Source organism: Chionomys nivalis, chromosome 23 (genome assembly GCF_950005125.1).
Source record: "Chionomys nivalis chromosome 23, mChiNiv1.1, whole genome shotgun sequence".
NCBI lineage: Eukaryota > Metazoa > Chordata > Mammalia > Rodentia > Cricetidae > Chionomys > Chionomys nivalis.
The window spans coordinates 13,515,111-13,533,168 of record NC_080108.1 but is presented as its reverse complement, the minus strand read 5'-3'; the positions used below and the strand labels follow the sequence as shown (position 1 = coordinate 13,533,168).

General features: G+C 51.1%; 2 protein-coding genes across 3 annotated transcripts; both read right to left on the bottom strand.

Moving 5' to 3' along the window:
* Positions 1-1,283: 1,283 nt before the first annotated feature.
* Positions 1,284-12,926, bottom strand: Wdr73 (WD repeat domain 73). The gene is made up of 8 exons (XM_057755851.1): positions 12,823-12,926; positions 12,301-12,368; positions 12,028-12,116; positions 9,785-9,873; positions 9,229-9,293; positions 4,878-5,039; positions 4,242-4,607; positions 1,284-2,547 (listed from the first exon to the last, which is right to left on the bottom strand). The coding sequence occupies exons 1-8, from the start codon at positions 12,861-12,863 to the stop codon at positions 2,312-2,314; spliced, it is 1,116 nt and encodes a 371-aa protein (XP_057611834.1). The 5' UTR covers positions 12,864-12,926; the 3' UTR covers positions 1,284-2,311.
* A 984-nt stretch (positions 12,927-13,910) lies between these two features.
* Nmb (neuromedin B) lies at positions 13,911-17,816 on the bottom strand. 2 transcript variants are annotated; one of them, XM_057756410.1, is made up of 3 exons: positions 16,332-17,816; positions 15,668-15,840; positions 13,911-14,135 (listed from the first exon to the last, which is right to left on the bottom strand). In XM_057756410.1, the coding sequence occupies exons 1-3, from the start codon at positions 16,486-16,488 to the stop codon at positions 14,028-14,030; spliced, it is 438 nt and encodes a 145-aa protein (XP_057612393.1). In that variant the 5' UTR covers positions 16,489-17,816; the 3' UTR covers positions 13,911-14,027. The 2 variants fall into 2 exon arrangements, with proteins under 2 accessions (XP_057612393.1, XP_057612394.1); XM_057756411.1 differs by having other exon boundaries at positions 13,988-14,140.
* Positions 17,817-18,058: the final 242 nt, after the last annotated feature.

The following is an 18,058-nucleotide window of genomic DNA, read 5'->3' as shown; positions in this document are numbered from 1 at the left end:
AGATCTAGTTCCAGGACAGGCTCCAAAACTAGAGAAACCTCGTCACGAAAAAAACAAACAAAAAACCAAACCAAAAACCAGAAAACGAGAGAGACATCTCTGAGAGCCAGGAATGCCCCCTGTGTTATCTACAGACAGTATCATAACGCTAACGTCCCAGGACTTGGAAGGGAGGCTCTCGCACCCTTTCAGGCCCCATTATGTCTGCCCTAGCGTCCTGGCGAGCTCTTTCTGCTAATGCTCCCACCGCCACCGCCGCCTGTGTTGGGGGGGCTGCTGTTCCAGACACGGCTCAGCTGAAGGGAAATTTGTATATCTCGATGAATCTTTATTTTCACTCCGTCCTAGACTTCTGTCCCTGTACTCTCTGTAGTAGTGGGCCATCTTCTCTGTGGATCTAGAGCCCGAGGCTGCCTCTGCTCGTCATCTAGGCTTGGCCACACACGAGACTGCAACTCCTACGGGGAGGCCTACCGCCTCTACACGGCCGTTGTTTGCCTTCCTCGCTTCCTGCGCCATTCGGTTCAATTACCCGGGGTTTTGGTCTTCCTGGCCAGCCCCTGCCGGATGCATCTGAGCAAAGCACCTTCTAGATCACACACCGCTCCCCGATTTTCTAAATTACTCGCTCTGCTTTCATTCGGTGAAACACTATAGCCTCACTGGTGGCTGCTGGTAACCCTGATCTCTGGGGGGAAACAAGAGCTTCGCTTTGTAACATTTGCCAGTTTCTGAGATGTAAATACTCCCACCAAGGCCAATTTCAAGCCATCAATCTGACACCGCTGAGCAGAGCGGAGAGGAGAGCTAGGAAATGCGCTCCGGGAGGGGGCGGGAGTGACTGAGAAAGCTTCAGAAACCGAGGGTGAACATCCTGCCAGGAAACTGCAGTTCTCAGGGCTCCCCAAACCAACCTCTATCAACGTCACTGTAAAAGAGCCACACAGTTCAACTCCATGCTGGTCCGATGCGGCATCCCAGCTACTCCGGATGCTGAGGTAGGAGGGGAGGGCAGAGAACCCACATCTGTGTCCACATCTGCTGGGAATGGCCTCTGGGGCTGAGGAAGGAGGGGCATGTTCAAGGTCAACCTGAGCTTTTATGCAATGAGTCCAGGTCTCAAAACAACAAATAAAAATAAAACTTTTTTTCTTATTCCCAAATATTTCTTAGGTGCTACTGAAGGAGGTGTGTGCCCTTTACCCATTCATATACTGAAGTTGCAACCCTCAGCGTGATATTTGGAGTTGGGGTGTAGGAAATGAAGTTGAATAAGGTCATAAGGATGGGACCTGTAGCAGTTCCAATGAAAATGGCCCCCACAGGCTCTTAGGAAGCAGCATTATTGGGGGTGTAACCTGAGAGTAGGTGTGGCTTTGTTAGAGGAAGTGTGTCACAGGGGGTGGGGCTTTGGGGTCTCAGAAGCTTAAGCCAAGTCCAGTGTCTCTTCCTGTTGCCTGTGGATCCAGATGTAGAACTCTCAGCTCCTCTCCAGCACCATGTCGGCCTGGGTGCCACCACGCTTCCCACCATGACGATAATGGACTACATCTCTGAACTGTAAGCCAGCCCCAGTTAAGTGTTTTCCTTTGTAAGTGTTGCGGTGGTCATGGAGTCTCTTCACAGCACTAGGTCAGGCCCCCATCCAACAGGGAGAAAGGTGTGTGCACTCCAGTCTGCCAGCGTGCACAGAGCTCATGGCGCACACAGACAGCAGGATGCAAGCAAAGAGGTCTCAGAATGAACCCACCTTGCCAGCATTTCCTAGTGCCCATACTCACATGTACACGCACACGTACACACACACATCAGGAAAAACTCGAAAAATTTAAAAGGGGTTGGGACATAGCACAGTAGGCCCTGGATCAATCCCCTGCCCAACAACTAAATAACAAAATAAACTAGTAGCTATTTGCTTGTTACTGTTTTTCTTCAATGTTTATTGGCCCTTAGACATTGTTTCCTTCTGTGAAGAGTTCACGCCCACATCCACACTCTCCTGTTCTCACCATGGGTGAAGGAGACAGGAGCACAGCAGGCCACTTCACACTAGGAGGAGGGGCTCCTGGAGCCAACAGTTCTTCCAATCAATGCTGCGCCACACACCCTACCAACTGTTCTCGGGTACCTGTGACCTTCCTGGGTGGCAGCCACCACCACCTTCATTTTACAGATGAAAAAGGGACAAGGACAGGTTAACCTGCCTGAAGCCAACAGCTGTGACAGGCCTGTGGTCACTCAGCGTCCTTGCCACTCACTCGAGCAACTCCCCTTCTTCTCAGAGGGAGGCCCATGAGGGAAGCGGCTGCTGTCAACTGGAGGCCTGGAGGTCCACCCAGTCCCACACGTGCAGAGAGGCATCACTTGCCGCTGACAACAAAGTTCTGGGTTTGCAAGGGTGCCAGGTGTGGGTGGTGACCAGAGGAGCAGCGTCCACCTCATTTCCCTCCAGGAAGATGTGGCCTTTGTGAGTGAAGAGAGGCTCCACTTGGCTTTGCTTTCCATCCCATGACGTGACGTCATAGATCTGCACTGTCCCATCAAAGCCTGGAGGACACAAAGGAGAGGAGTGACCCTACATCCCTCTCTTTCCTGGGCAACTTCCTCTGCCACTAGACACTCGGAGGCCACCCACGGAGAAAGCTACATCTGCAGCAGTGGGGGATGTCCCCACGAGCAGCTGTGAATACCTGTCACCTAACCACAGAGTATCGGTGGCTGTAGGTCAGAGAGGCGAACCTTAAGCATCATTTTTCAGACAGTCCACCTTGTTTTTGTCACAGGTCTTTCCACTGGCCTGGAAACTCACCAGTTTGGCTGGGCTGGCCGGCCAATGAGCCCGAGAGCTGCCTGCCTGTCTCCCTGGTGCTGGAACTAGAACACCCTTGTTGGGGCCGCAGACCCCTGGCCCCTTGACTTTCTTTGCTTGCCTCAGACCCTTTGCCTGCGGGAGTGAACTGGGGCATGCCTATCAGCTAAGGATCCCTATATAAGCTTCCCTAGAGCACAATAAGTTGGTACTCTTGTTTCAAGGATGACCCATGGCCCCGTGTCTCTGTGTGTCTTTATGTGTTTAAATCTCCAGCCCCATTCCCGGCTCGCGCACCGTCCCCTAGTGCAGGCACTACACACACTATCACATCCAACTTTTCCTCCTTCACCCCCTCCCATCCCCCTCTCTCTGTGAGACAGAGTCTATGTAGCCCTGGCTGACCAGGAGCACTCTATATAGACAAGGCTAACTTCAAACGCACAGAGACCCACCTCCTCTGTCTCCCCAGTGCTGGGATTAAAGGTACGGGTCACCACGGTCAGCAGTGTCCAGGGTTACATGGATTCTGGGGATCAAGCTTAGAACCTCAAGCTCGCATGGCAGGTTTTACTGAGTTATTCCCAATGCCAACATGTGTTATCTTTAATCTTCATAACAGCATCTCCACAGGACATGGAGGCAGAAGAAACTTTCAACCCTTTTCTTTTTCTTTTTTTTTTTTTGGGTTTTTCGAGACAGGGTTTCTCTGTAGCTTTGGTGCCGGTCCCGGAACTAGCTTTTGTAGACCAGGCTGGTCTCGAACTCCCAGAGATCCGCCTGCCTCTGCCTCTGGGTGCTGGGATTAAAGGCGTGCGCCACCACCGCCCGGCCTTTCAACCCTTTTCAATGCACTCCAAATTCCAACCCCTCTGCCTCTGGGTCCTCAGCGGACAGCCTTGTTTTTAGTGTTCGGCCTCTTGTCCATCCACTGAGGTCCAGCTGCCCCATCCCACGCTGCTCTTTCCCGTTCTCTCTGGCACTGTTTCTTCTGGATCCTGAACTTCCCTTTGTGCCCTCAACAGTCCTTTCTCACTGGCTTCTAGACGGCTCTACTGAACACACCGTTGCAATGACAACCCCCAGGCTCCAGTGTGGCTTCAGTTAAGAACACAAGCAGACCAGCAGCTCGTGGAGATGCTGCCACCTCTTTTGGGTGCAGCCTTGAGCTGTTCCGGGTCTTACTGTCTACAAGTCTCTCAACACACCTGGACCTCTGCTAGGCTGATAAGGGCCACTGCTGGTTGGTTCAAGTTCGGTGGCCAGGGCGGGGAGCGACCTGCCTTTGAGGAGCCAGCCCAGAGACCAAAGCAGTGCCCAGGGTAGGCAACCTGAACTGCAGCCAGGTTAGGCACGGTGGTGCAGAGTCCTTCCAAAGCTACCAGCCCTGGGATGAGCAGTGGTGTAACAGACACACCCTTCTCAACAGTACCTGAAATAGCCAAGCAGTTGTCCAGGCCTGGAGCCCAAGTCACTCGCAGCAGCTCTGGGTCAGGGCTGGGTTTGGACACGGGGCACTGGGCTGAGCTCACAGGGCAACAGAGGTTCCGGGAGTCAAGGAGACGGAGTTGCCCATCTGAGCCAAGGCTGGCAATGCAGGGCCCCGGGCCTTGCCCCTTGTTCCTAACGTCTGCACACCACCTTTCTCCACTAGAGCCAGGGCTGGGGCTGAGAGTCTCCAACGGTGCCCACTTCTGGCGGGTGTCCACTAGCCCCAGGCGGCCTGAGGTGCCACAGAAAGCAAAGGTGTCCGCATCTAGAACCTGAAGGCTGCTCAACAACTCGCTGTCACTGGTACCTAGAAGACAGGGCAAAGAAGAAAAAGTGCTGGAGCCCGGCGGGCCGACAATGCGGCAAGGCTGGTGGGCTGCGCCAGGCCCGGACAGAGCAAGTCATGTTTGCGCCTCTGCTTTATCTTGCCAGTCTGCTCTACCGGGTGGGTGCTGAGCCCGGAGGCCAGGGTTAGTACCGCACGCCCCAGGTTCCCCTGGCGGCTGGCAGAGGCCCTAGCCATGTCTCCGGGCTGAGCTGGCTGGAGGAGCCGGCAGGGGGCGCACTGTGGCAGTACCTGAGCTGTATGTGATCTGGGATTCTATGTCCACCGTCCTCAGGCCACTGAGCCGAGCCCCGTGGAGGATTCCAGGTGCTGCAGAGGAGAAGACAGACATCCGAGGCCAGAGACTCTCCTCTCTGTCCTGCACATCAATGGTACGGACGGCTTCGATGACATCTGAAGGAAAGGGGAAGAGGCCAAAGCACAGAGAATCAGTGAGGGCTAGTTAGAAACCCCTGACATTTAGAAGGGCAAGGCAGATGGGAGCTGAAGGCTGGTGAGACAGTGCTGAGATAAAAGCCCTCGGGGTTTTGTTCACATTCTTGAACCTGCCAGCAGCACTTTCACGTCTTCATGATCTGCCTTACGAATTATTTTTGCAAACGGGAGACAATGAGTCATTGCGGCCACCTTGAAAGCAAGCAGTTCTGACTTGTTTGGCAGAGAAAAGATGAAGGGAAAGAGCACTTGACTGATGTCAGTCACATCTCCAGAGAAAAGGAACAAGTTCAGCCAAAAACCAGACCCACTTCTTCCTGAACATGCTCTGGGAGCTCACGGCTGCAGGTGTTGCTGATGAAAATGAGAAGACAGGAGGGCCTGCTTCTTATACAGATTTGAAAAAGATGTACTCAGGTAGAATAAAATTTTAGTTTGGTTTTCATCTTTGCACATTAATTACTTTAGTATTCTATCTGTGCACATGTGTGGGGTCAGAGAAGAACTTGCAGGCATCACCTTTCTCTCCACTGAGAGGGTCCTGGAATTGAACTTAGACTGCCAGATGGTCAGGCAGGCAGCAAGCGCCTTTACCTGCTGAACCATCTTGCTGGACCTTTTTTTATTTTTTATTTTCCTTCTTTTTTTGAAACAGGGTCCTACTAGCCTAGGCTGGCCTTAACCTCTTGATTCTCTTGTCTCCATCTCCCACTGCTGGAGTGGAATATAAATTTTAATTTTGTTTGGTTTCATTTCTGTAGTTTTACTTTGTCTCAGGCTGCTTAGTCTCTAGCTGTTTCTAGTCTCTGCATTCTACATCACTTGATGCCTTTTTTATTTTTTTTTTAATTTAAGCTTTTGGAGATAGGTCTCATTATGTAGGCTAGGCTGACCTCAGACTCACAGATCTACCTGTCCTGCCTCCCGAGTGCTGGGATTCATTTGGTGCTTCTCTTGATGGTACCTGTAACCGTTTGGGACAAGACATTTGCTGCACAAGCTACTTAAAAGAGAAATTCTTGTTTTGTGCTTTGTGTTTTCATTCTACACAAAAGAACCCACTATTTCGTGCCCACGCTGTATAAAGATGAAGATCCCCGTGTGTCTCCAATTTTAAGGACAGGCATTGGTCAGAACGGTGAGGGGTGGGGAAGGAGAAGGGTACACGTGGACGGTGTGCTCCTTCAAACAGTCCCGGCACCGCGAGCACACCGACATCTGGGCTCCCAGGGCCATGGCTCCCCCTAGGGCATGGCATCTAGGCTTCTCAACACAGGAGCAGACACAACAGCTGAGCCTCGGGCTGCAGCTGGTCTCCAGGGAGCACCAAAAGGCTGCAGCTGAGGCCACTTCAGCAAAACCTGCCTGGCTCTCCTGGGTCACACTTCCCTGATTCCCCTGCACTGGCTCCAAGGAGCCTGAAACCAGTTCTCCCAGGACCTGCTGCTCTGAGCCAGGGGAGGGGTCTTAGCTGCAGAAGGAGAGACTATTTCAAAGATTCAGGAGGGGCTGGAATATAATCCAATGTCACAGCAGCTGCCTGGCGCATCTGAGGCCTTGCACTCCCTTGCCACCCAGTATCATAGTAATTACATGCATACAGAAAATAAGACTCCAGCCTCTAGTCAGGCAGTGGTGGTGCACACTTTTAATCCCAGCACTTGGGAGGCAGAGGTAGATGAATCTCTGTGAGTTTTAGGCCAGCCTGGTCTACAGAGCAATTTCCAGGACAGCCAAGGCTACAAAGAGAAACTCTGTCTAAAAAAAAAAAAAGTCTGCGTCCTTTCCAGTCAGTGTGAAAGTACACCCTCCAGAGAATCCCCACCGCTGTGCCAACCCAGAGCAAAGAGCCAGGAGTGGCGGCTCTTGTGAGCTGAGACCACCCCGGTCACACAGTGAGTTCCAGGACAGCTACGATTATATAGTAAGACCCTGTTTCCCACCCCCCTCAAAGAAAAAAAAAGCAGAACACCACCACCACACACACCGAGAGAAGAAAAACATCAAACTGGGATAAATGATTAGCAAATTATCTAATGAAGAATTTGTATCCGGCACATACAAAGAACTTTATACCTCAATAAAAGCCAGCAAGTCGGTTGTTGGTGAGAGGCCGCCATTTCACTAAATCTATGGTTGGCTTCACAGCCACACAAGGGATGTCCAGGGCCGTTAGTGGAGAAATGCAAACGAGAGCTACAGTGACAGACAGCACCACACCCATTAGCACAGCCTTATAAAAACGGCAGGGTTAGGGACAAGCGCGTGCCTAGCAGGAGCCAGGTTTAATTCCTAGGCACAGAGACAGTGGCAAATGTTGGTGAGGCCATGGAAAATGGGAACTTTTGCACATCGCTAATGGGAGCATCCATGAAACCATTTGTGAAACTTTATATATGTGTATGTCTATACGTACATGTTCCTGCATGAGTTTATGTGCACTGTGTGTGTGTGCAGGTGCCCATGGAGGTCAGAAGGTGTCTGACCCCTGTGAACTGGAGCTACCTAACAAATGTGCTGGGACCCAAACCTGGGTCCCCTGCAGGAGCAGGGAGAGCTCTTAACCCTGAGCCATCTTTCCAGATTCAACTTTTTCTTTCTTTCTTTCTTTCTTTCTTTCTTTCTTTCTTTCTTTTCTTTTCTTTTCTTTTCTTTTCTTTTCTTTTTTTGTTTTTCAAGAGACAGTTTCTCTGTGTAGCTCTGGTTGTCCTGGAACTAGTTCTGTAGACTAGGTTGGCAACTTTTAATTTCTTTTTTTTTATTTATTATGTATACAATATTCTGTCTGTGTGTATGTCTGCAGGTCAGAAGAGGACACCAGACCTCATTACAGATGGTTGTGAGCCACCATGTGGTTGCTGGGAATTGAACTCAGGACCTTTGGAAGAGCAGGCAGTGCTCTAAACCACTGAGCCATCTCTCCAGCCCCAACTTTTAATTTCTTAAAAAATGAAACAAAACTTCATAAATTTACCACATAATCCAGCAATATATGTCCATATCAAGATCTGTACATTAGGGCTGGAACAGACAGACAAAATGTGTCATACCATCCAAGGGAACAGTATCAGCAATAAAAAAGGACTAAATTACTCACGAATGCTATAACAGGGTAATCTTAAAGAGCATACGCTAAGGGACAGAGGCCAGGCACAAGAGAATCCATGAAAGGTTCCCCTGATAAGACTTTCTTCAAAATAGGCAAATCTACTACAGAGAAAATATATTGATTGTCTGGGACAGGGTGTAGGAGTGAGATTAATAGTTAATGGCATAACAGATCTTATTGGGAGTGATAAAAAATGTCCTAAAACTGATTTATACTGATGGCTATAAAACTTGGCAAATTTTCTTTAAAAATTGCTGACCTAAACACTCGATATGGATGAGTCTCATATAGGTAAAATACACCTCAATAAAATCATTAAACAGCAGCAATGCCAAAGGCCGCCACATGCATAGGGAAGCAACACAAGGAACTGGGAAGACCACGCAGACAAGCGGCCAGGAGGTGCACGGGGTGAGCCCAACAGCACCCCTCACGGGAGCAGCAGTGAGGCCTGAGAGAAGGGACAGACACTGTGCTGCCTGTGGGAAGCTCTGCCACAGTGTGGGGCGGCCCACTTCCTGCTGTGAGTGCCTCTCACTGGGGGGCGGAATGAATGGCTGGGCCAGCGAGAGGGGACATGCTCTGGTGCCTGCCGGACAGGGACCTGCAGCCCCATGGCTATTCTCCACAAGGGGACTTCCTGCTCCTCTCCAAGTGCTGTGTCTTCCAGGTAGACTGCCAGTGAACCTTTGCTCACTTGCTATTTTCCTCCTCCTCCTCCTCCTCCTTCTCCTCTTCCTCCTCGAGCTGAGTGCCCGCCCGTAGTGGCCCTGCCCAGCTGAGACGCCCTGGCTCTCTAGCTGCTCTGCCAGCAGCTGGGTTGTAAACTCCAGTCCTGGTGGAAGCTCAAGGAAGCTGTAGCGTTTGGCCTGTCTGTCACACTGAGGACACTAACGCATCTGTGTGGTACAAACGCAGACAGAAACTGTGCTGTCCCGTCCTCTCCCTCAAGTGCTTCTTACTGGCTCAGCTTAAGGACCAGGGCTGTGTGAGTCGTTTTCCTAAAACCCCAGTGTCCCCCAAGTGAGCGTCACTCACCATTGTTCTCTCCAGTCTGCCACACCTGCAAGTAATGCCCAGGAAGGCCACTGGTCACCAGCAACCTGTTCCAGAGAGACAGAAAACCTCAGTCCACACAGAGGGACGCTCACCTTCACCCTGGCAGCCTTTCCCCTCCAGCCCACTCAGGATCCCTCATTCAACAGCCCAGCAGGCTCTGCCTTAGGGACAGGCTCACACCTCAGAGAGAGCCACAGACCACGCCCAGGCTTTCACAGGTCATGACGGTCACCTGGAGAGGACACACGTGGGGAGCCTGAACACACAGCCTTGACAGCTCTCTGAGAAGCTTCGGAGCACTTTCCACTCTGTATCTGGTTCTGGAGCAACCCTGGAGACCTGGTGCCTCCACTACTCAAAATGGCTGCTGAGCTACTGGTTTCTTCATAGGTTGAACCTGTGTGCCCCGGCCCGATGTGCACCCACCTATGTCTGCAGACTGAGTAACGGGCACGGTGGTAAGAAGATAGAACACTGCTGAGCATTTCCTGTCATCCCCAAAGAATGGAAGGTCTGGGAAACAGACTGGCCGTACCTGGTATCTGGCACGTGCTTTAGGTCGAAGACAGATCTGTCTGAAAATCCTCCATGGCACACTTTAAAATCTCTCTCCGGGAATAAACCCTAAAACACAAAGGGGTGGGGGGCAATCAGACAGTACCTGAATTTTTCTTTTCTTTCTTCTTGTTTTTTGTTTTTTTCTGCTTTTTTGAGGCAGGGTTTCTCTGTGTAGCCCTGACTGTCCTGTAACTAACTCTGTAACTCACAGAGATCCGCCTGCCTCTGCCTCTGGAGTGCTGGGATTAAAGGTGTGCACCACCACTGCTCAGTTCATCACCTACTTTTATTTCTTTCTTTTCCTTAAGATTTATTTTTTTGTTTATGTTCATTGAGGTTTTGCCTGTATGTACGTCTGTGTGAAGGTGTCAGATCCCCTGGAACTGGAGTTACAGACAGTTGTGAGCTGTCAAGTGGGTGCTGGGAATTGAACCCGGGTCCTTTAGAAGGACAACCAGTGCTCTTAACCACTGAGCCATCTGTTCAGCCTGAGTACCTGTTTTTCAAATGAACACTTCAGATGAGCGCCAGGGAAGAACTTGGCCATGAAAATTACTCAACTGGCCGGGCGGTGGTGGTGCACGCCTTTAATCCCAGCACTTGGGAGGCAGAGGCAGGTGGATCTCTGTGAGTTCGAGACCAGCCTGGTCTACAAGAGCTAGCTCCAGGACAGGCTCCAAAACCACAGAGAAACCCTGTCTCGAAAAACCAAAAAAAAAAAAAAAGAAAAGAAAATTACTCAACTGGACCTTGGCAGGCTCACGTCTGTAAGTTTCTACATGTCCAGCTTCCAGCTTATTTTTCTTCCTGCCTATCTCCAAACTTTCTTCTAGCCTGTCCCCTGTCCCTCTCGATGAGGCAAAAACATTCCAAGCTTTCCTAGAGGAGTCACAGAAGATAGTCAGTTTCAGCCGAGAGTGAGGACTGCTGGATTGCTATCACCAACCACTCACCCTCCCACTAGGAGCCAGGTGGGTCCCTTTAGAAAGCAAGACAAACACCCACCTAACAAGTATTCACTCTATCGGGCACATTTAAGTCTTTCTTTTCCTCCTCTTTTGTCTTTTCTAAATATTTATTTATTTATTTTGTATACAACATTCTGTCTGTGTGTATGTCTGCAGGCCAGAAGAGGGCACCAGACATCATTACAGATGGTTGTGAGCCACCATGTGGTTGCCGGGAATTGAACTCAGGACCTTTGGAAGAGCAGGCAATGCTCTTAACCACTGAGCCATCTCTCCAGCCCCTCTTTTGTCTTTTCTGAGGCAAGCTCTCTCTGCATAGCCCTGGCTGGCTAGCGGTAGTAGCCACGAACTATACTTACATAGCTGCCACTCATGTATCCTCTTCCTCCAGCTCCAAAGACTCTCTACATCACGAGGATACATTCCCTAAGGTTCTGTACCTGCTGTCTTCTCTTAATCCTCAGATCCCACACCTTCATCCATATGGTTTCCACCGACTTATATACTCTAATGGTCCCCTAATCTATTTTGGGTGTGTACGATGCTATGAGGCCTTGCTCGTGTTGTGGGAAAGCTATACCACTGGGCTACTTCTCAAGTCCCTATACCTAATTTAAAAAAATATTTATCTTATGTGTATGAGTGTTTTGCCAACACGCCTGTCTGAATACCACGATCACATGTGGTATTCTTGGAGGTCAGAAGAGGATGCTGGATGCCCTGGGACAAGAGTTATAGAAAATTGTGAGCTAGCCGGGTGGTGGTGGCACACACCTTTAGTCCCAGCATTTGGGAGGCAGAGGCAGGTGGATCTCCATGAGTTTGAGGCCAGCCTGGTCTACAAGAGCTAGTTCCAGGACAGGCTCCAAAGCTACAGAGAAGCCCTGTCTCGAAAAACAAAAACAAAAACAAAAAAAGAAAGATAAGAAAATTGTGAGCTGCGCTGTGGCTGCTGGGAATCAAACCGATTGTCTGGAAGAGCAGCAGGTGCTCTCAGCCCGAGCCATCTCTCCAGCTCCGGAAATCCACTTCTGATATAGTAAGATTACCCTTTATCTGTAGCCTGCTCTTTTGGGAACCATGTAACTTTCATCAGTATCCACCCCTATACGCAGGAGCTTCTTCCTGCTGGATTTTATGGGCAGACTCAGTGCTTTTCAGGAATGGACGGTACCTGGTGGGCAACAGGCACTCCGGAAATGCACAGTAAGTACTAGCTGACACATAGTGTCAGCGTCTCTGTTTAAGTTACCTGGTTCTCCTTTACAGAGAGTCTGAGCGGCAGTATCAAATGAAGGATCTCATTTTTTTTCGAACTTTCAAAACCAGCAACAAAGACTCCTGAAACAAAACAGTAACTATGAAAAACAGAAACATCGTAGATAATGGCTGGATTTATAAATTCTCCCAAAGAATAAATTTCTTCCCTGTTCAAAAGTGGGCAGTCTTGTGTCAGGAGATGGAAGTTGAAATGGATCTCAGGGGCAGAGATTCATCCCCTTTAGTGGCAGGCTAGGTATATTACCTTTTTCACCGATCCACTCAAGGACTCGAGTGGCCCCTGAAAGGTCAAACGCGTGGAAATCTTGGTACCTGCAGGATAGGGTTACAAAAGTCATACGGTGCACGACACTGTAGAGCTGACCAAGAACTCTGCTATCGCTGCAGCATTAGTGGTCCAGGCTTTGGAGTCAGCTAGATATGGGACTGAGTCTTTTTTCCGCATTTTACTCCCTGTGTGTATCGGACCAGGTACCGACCCCATTCTTATCTGTGGAACTACCAGGGTTCCGCAGAACTGATTTTCCCAAGTTGAGATGATCACTGGAAAACCTGTGTTCAAGTTAACCTAGAGGCCAGCGCAACATAACCAGTTGAGAGAGCATCACTTGCTTACAAAAAGACCGAGTGTCCCAGAGCGAGAGGCCGGTTGTCAGGACCCTCCCCGCCCGGTCGTGTCTGGGCACCGCCCGCGAGCCCACCCCCGGGTCCCTGCTGCCCGCGCCCTCTCCCACTGCCCACCAGACTCGCCCACGGCCCGATTTACAAGCGCAAGGACTCCACCAGCCAGTCCTCCGCGAGCTCCATAGCAACTGTCGCTTCCGTCACTCCACTTCCGCCAGTCTGACTTCCTGGGCAGGCGCGCGTTCTCGCGAGGAGAGGGCGTGGTTTCCGCCTAGCGGTGTCGGGAGCGCTCAGTGCTGATCCGGGGGAAAGAAACGGCGCAGAAACGGAGATTCTTCAGTGTCAGCTCCAAGCAGGACCGGAGACATCAAATATGTCCTTGTTTTAGGATCAAGTATGTGCAGCCGAAGAGCTGTCAGTGTCCCAAAGCCAGGTACAATACAGACTCTATTGGAACTTAAGGTGAACAGTTAATAAGTTTGCGTGAATATGCTCGTGAAGGATACTTTAGGATTTTTTTTTTTTTTTGAAAGGAATCTTGTTGGGCTAGAGATATAGCTCAGCTGGTGGAGTGCTTGCTTGGCATCTTGGCATACACGAAGTTCGCTTTCCAGTACCGCGTAACTCCCACCCCACCACACACACACACACACACACACACACACACACCCCGGCATGGTGGCGCACGCCTGTAATTTCAGTGCTCAGGAGATAGAGGCAGGAGAATGAGAAGTTTTAGGTCATCACCTGCTACATAAGGAGTTCGAGGCCAGTCTACGTTACACAAGACACTGTCAATAAAGTATCTATCTGACACTCGTTTATATTCAATAACTGTCACCCTGTACAGAGGTTCCTAGCACCAGAGAAGACTAAGAGCACAGCAGAGCTGAATTCCGGCGTGGTTCTCTCCTGTACGTACTAAAGCTTGGGATGAAAGATGGGGAGAGTGTAGCATAGCGCAGCATCGTGTAGGCAGCCCACCGTTGCAGGCAAAGAAACTTTAGGTCGTAGAAACGGCAGTGAGCCAGAGTAGCCAACCCATTATCTAACTGCTGAGAGTTGGCAATCATTCATTGAACGGTTGGCACCATTGTAAGGGGTGATGGGGCTTTCTTGAGACCACCCCATTGACAAACACACCACCCTCCAGTGCCCTTTCCCCTTTCTTCAAATGGGGGGGGTGGGTGGAAGGAGAGGCCCAGACAGTCTGTGTAAAGATCAGTGTTTTTATTTGCAACTTCACCAGGGAAGCAAGAAATGCAGCAGGAGAGTCTTAATGTCTGCACCGTCAACATTCCTGGTGAGCCAACCAGAAATCACGGTAAGGGAGTAACACATTTGAGCTTAGGATCTACGTCCGTTCAGCAGCTGCCCTGGATGGACACATTCTAAGCCGTGTTGTGTTCCTCCCGTTATTGGCATCATTTCTTCAGAACTGGCTCCAGCAACCTCCTGTACTGAAGGCAAAAAGAGAAGACTTGACCGTGGAGTCCACAGACCATAGGGATGTGCCGGGTGTGCACAGAAGTGGGCAGTGGTGGGCTCTCGCCCAGAATACAGCACCAATTTCACAGGGTCGTCATGACAACTAAAAGGCATCACAAATGTCAAGTCCGGGACACACGTTTCAGTGCCTCTCCTCTGCCACCCCAAGCTCCACTCCAGGACCCCTCTGATGCTCCCTCCCACTGGCCTTGGCAATATTGCTTCCTCAGGGAGTCTCTGGTTGGTCTTGATATTTCAGGCCTTCAAAATAATGCCCCTAGAGGTGATGCTATCTCTCTCTGGACCCTGCCAGTCCAAGCTTCTTGCTCTTGCATCTGAGGTTCCTAGGATGTTTGCTGGGACTCTGCAGGTAGACTTTCTCAAAGGACTGTCTCTCCTTGCAGCACATGTGCACTGCTAGGCACAGGGTGGGGGAAACAAATGGGGTCAGCCGCAGGAACTGCCAGGGGCTTGCAGACAGGTGGTGGAGCTCCTGCTTACCAAGAGCTGGCTGTGTGCCCATCATCATACTGTGCATGGGACATATACAGGCCCGTTGTCTCCATTTGATGAAGAACATGAGGCTTAGAGTAGTTCAGTGACATTTCTAAGGCCACCCAACTACTAAGCAGCTAAGTGTGACCCTGGCATACATTTCCACCCCATCACACTGCATTCTGCACACAGCAATAAGTACCAAGGAGAGTGATGTGCCCTGGTGCCAGCACCAGAAGCAAAGAGTGGAGGAGCTGCTACCCAGCCAGGCAGGACTCTAAGGCTTGAGCACCACAGGTTACTGCATTCCAGCCAGTGGTGATTTGATTGCACTTCCCCCTGGGGGACATCAGCTTGATGTCTAAGGACCCCTCTTAAACCATCCTCCTGCCTCAACCTCTGAAGTATCAGGAACTGCAGGCAAATGCCCCATTCTTGACTGGGAGGGGACTTTGATTCTCACAGCTGGATGAGGAGAAGGACCGTTACTGGCATCTGGTAGGTGGAAACCAGGCATGTGTTAAGCATCCTAAAGACACAGGACAGCCCCGCAGAACCTATACTGTCAAGAGCACCGGCATATGATAAAGTCTGCCATTGGCAAGTGGACAGGAGATGAAAAGCGGGCTAGTCCTGAGTTCTGTCTCCACTCTAGGACTCAGAGGTCACAGCTCGGACCACAGCACAGCTTGGAACAGCAAGGTGGCTTTGGCTAATGCAGTGGGTGACAACTGGGATGGACAAGGCTGTGTGGGACAGAGTAGGAAGGTCTGCTTAAGGGCTAGGACAATCCTAGTCTGTGACTTCAGGCTGGGGATGGGCAAAGAGGGACTTCTTCCCCATGCAATCTGCTCGGTCATTTTCTGGTCTTTGGGTATTTGCTCTTTGAGCCCTGGGACCCTGGCTTTCTGGAATCCACACTCATTACACCTGTCTCGGCAATCCCACCCTGAACCCAAGCTGGGTGGCCCTTCTTCCATGTAGGTGCTAGGGTAGGGGCTCACCTGAATTGGGGAAGCCGGGCCACTGGGGTTCATGCCTAAAGCTTTCTTTAGCAGGAGGATTCTGAGCCAATCGTGACTCAGCTGCAGCCTCTGGTCCCTCTGGGTGTTGGGAGGTGCTGTCCCCACCAGCGACAGGCTTGGGGGCTCCAGGCTTTTCTTGCCCATGAAGTGACCTAAAAAAGAGGTGCCAGGGTACATGGAAGCTAGGGAGTGAGGACCCTGTGACCACAAGCAAGTTCTGGTCTATTCCACCTTTCAGCTCTCACAGAGGGAAGACAAACGTTCCTGCTCAGCAAGAAGCCACAGATGTCTGGGTGGAGGCAAAGCCGACTGCCTCAGCTTTTCCCGACCCGCTGGAAGAAGGGTAGAGAGCCCAGGACCAGGGAGAGATGCCAGGGAAAGTGGAGAAGGTGCCTCGGAGACAGATGTGCAGAGAAGGCAGTTTGCCTAAGGGAAGGGGGACCGACTGGCAGCCAGAGCTAAGATGCTGGCCCAGCTCAGTCTTCAACTTGCCAAGTCCGTGGCTGCTAGATTTGACCTGTTAATTCCCACTTGTTAAACTTGAGCCCCCAGGAGTTCTGTCACTATGAGCCTCCAGAGAGTTGAAAGGAAACGGGGGACCGAGGAGAATGAGGCACGCTTGTTGAAGTCCCCAAAGACTTACCGGTCGCCCAGAGGTTGCCCCGGGGGTGCACTCGGATCTTGCTGGCTCGGCTGCGGGGCTCCGGGAGATCCCAATTGAAGGGAGCGACGCCAGCAGTGAACAACACGAAGAGGAGGAGACTGCGAAGCAGCCGAGAGCCCCTTGTCCGCCCGGTCATGGCTGTGCCAAGCGGGTTCTTCTTTGGCACTCTGGTATTAGAGAAGCCCGCCTTCCAGCCTTTAAACTACCGTCGGAGCAGCGGAGCCCGCTGGAGGCGCTGAGCTCGCCCCGCCCCAGAGCTCTGCCCTCCTCAAGCTCCGCCCCCAAAGCCACCAGGGGTGGTCACTGCCTCACTGGAGTTTTGGCAGAAGCCCACCGCAGTTTTTGTGCAACCTGGCGTGTGGCACCGCCCCACAGCAAAAGTGGTTCCCAAGACCCTCCTTCGCCAGATTTCTGTTATCTTGTCGTCTTTTACAGCAGCCCTCAAAGCTTCTCCTTGAGGCTAAAGTGAAGCGAAAAGTCCCCCTCCTGGTACTCTGTGGGTGTTTGGCATCACCTAACAGAGGAACTCCATAAAGGAATTCTGTCACCTCCTCCGCCTCAAGACATCTGACCCTTGCTGGCACCTCTCTGCTCTCTCACAGTTAGCACACGCTGCGTAAGCTGGAAAAGTTCTGTGCCCAGAATGGGGATAGGATGATAGGGAAGGGAGCAAGGAGCTGTCCCCAGCAGTGGTACCACTTGGAGATCCTGGTCTATCATAACGGCAGGTGGCAGACCTGCCCCGCGGGTCAGAGCAGTGGAAAGAGCACTGGGCCAGGAACGCTACTGTAAAATAGAAATAACCATACTGCTTATACCTTTAAGAGTTTCACATCTTTCAGTACAACCATTAAGGAGCAGCCCTGTCTTCTTGTGGAGTCGTCGTGACTGGTCTTGGGAAGGATCTCCAGTCATCAATGTCCTCACTTAGTGAGCGGGGCAGATATGTGCTCCAACCCCTGTATTGTTGAACTGTTCACTGCACACCAACATCTGGAGCACTATGGGAGGGCCAGGAGGGGACATCACCTTCCCGCTACCAAGAGTTCATCTTCTCATTGGAAACTAGGTCAAGGCATGACTGATGGAAGGGGCGTGAAGTCTTGGAGCCTTTCCTGGAACGCTTGTGGGCATGACAGAACCTCCTAACCTGGCCCAATAATGGCACTTGCTAGCAGGATCCTTTTGAGGCAAGGTCTTGCTGTGTAGCTCCGGCTGGCCTGGAACTCACTATATAGACCAGGCTGAGTTGAATTTATAGCAGTCCCCCTGCCTCAGCTTCCCAAGTGCTGGGATTACAGGTGTGAGCCACCATACTTGGTTTGCTGTCCTAGCTCCTACACAGATAGCTGGCTGAGCAAGGCCCAGCTGTCCATCCCAGAAGGGGATCTGTGATGTTCCAGTGGGTATCAGAGGTTAACACATTAGGCATTTTCCTCAGCTGTGCTCTGCCTTTGTGTTGTGTGCATGTATGTGCACACACACCCACACGTGGAGGCCAGAGGATAACCTTTAGGGGTCAATTCTTACCTTCCATCTTTTTTTTTTTTTTTTTTTTTTTTTTGGTTTTTCGAGACAGGGTTTCTCTGTGGCTTTTGGTTCCTGTCCTGGAACTAGCTCTTGTAGACCAGGCTGGTCTCGAACTCACAGAGATCCGCCTGCCTCTGTCTCCCGAGTGCTGGGATTAAAGGCGTGCGCCACCACCG

Bases quoted from the DNA above. Each gene is read 5' to 3' on its own strand.
- Wdr73 (XM_057755851.1), bottom strand. From the start codon at position 12,863: ATGGAGCTCGCGGAGGACTGGCTGGTGGAGTCCTTGCGCTT. The intron at 5,040-9,228 runs GTGAGTGACGCT...CCTTTCCTTCAG, and splicing joins GCAGACTGGAGAGAACAATG to ATGTCATCGAAGCCGTCCGT. The intron at 4,608-4,877 runs GTACTGCCACAG...CCTGTCTTCTAG, and splicing joins CCAGATCACATACAGCTCAG to GTACCAGTGACAGCGAGTTG.
- Nmb (XM_057756410.1), bottom strand. From the start codon at position 16,488: ATGACCGGGCGGACAAGGGGCTCTCGGCTGCTTCGCAGTCTCCTCCTC. The intron at 15,841-16,331 runs GTAAGTCTTTGG...CCTCTTTTTTAG, and splicing joins GGGCAACCTCTGGGCGACCG to GTCACTTCATGGGCAAGAAA. The intron at 14,136-15,667 runs GTGAGCCCCTAC...CCTTCAGTACAG, and splicing joins GCCCGGCTTCCCCAATTCAG to GAGGTTGCTGGAGCCAGTTC.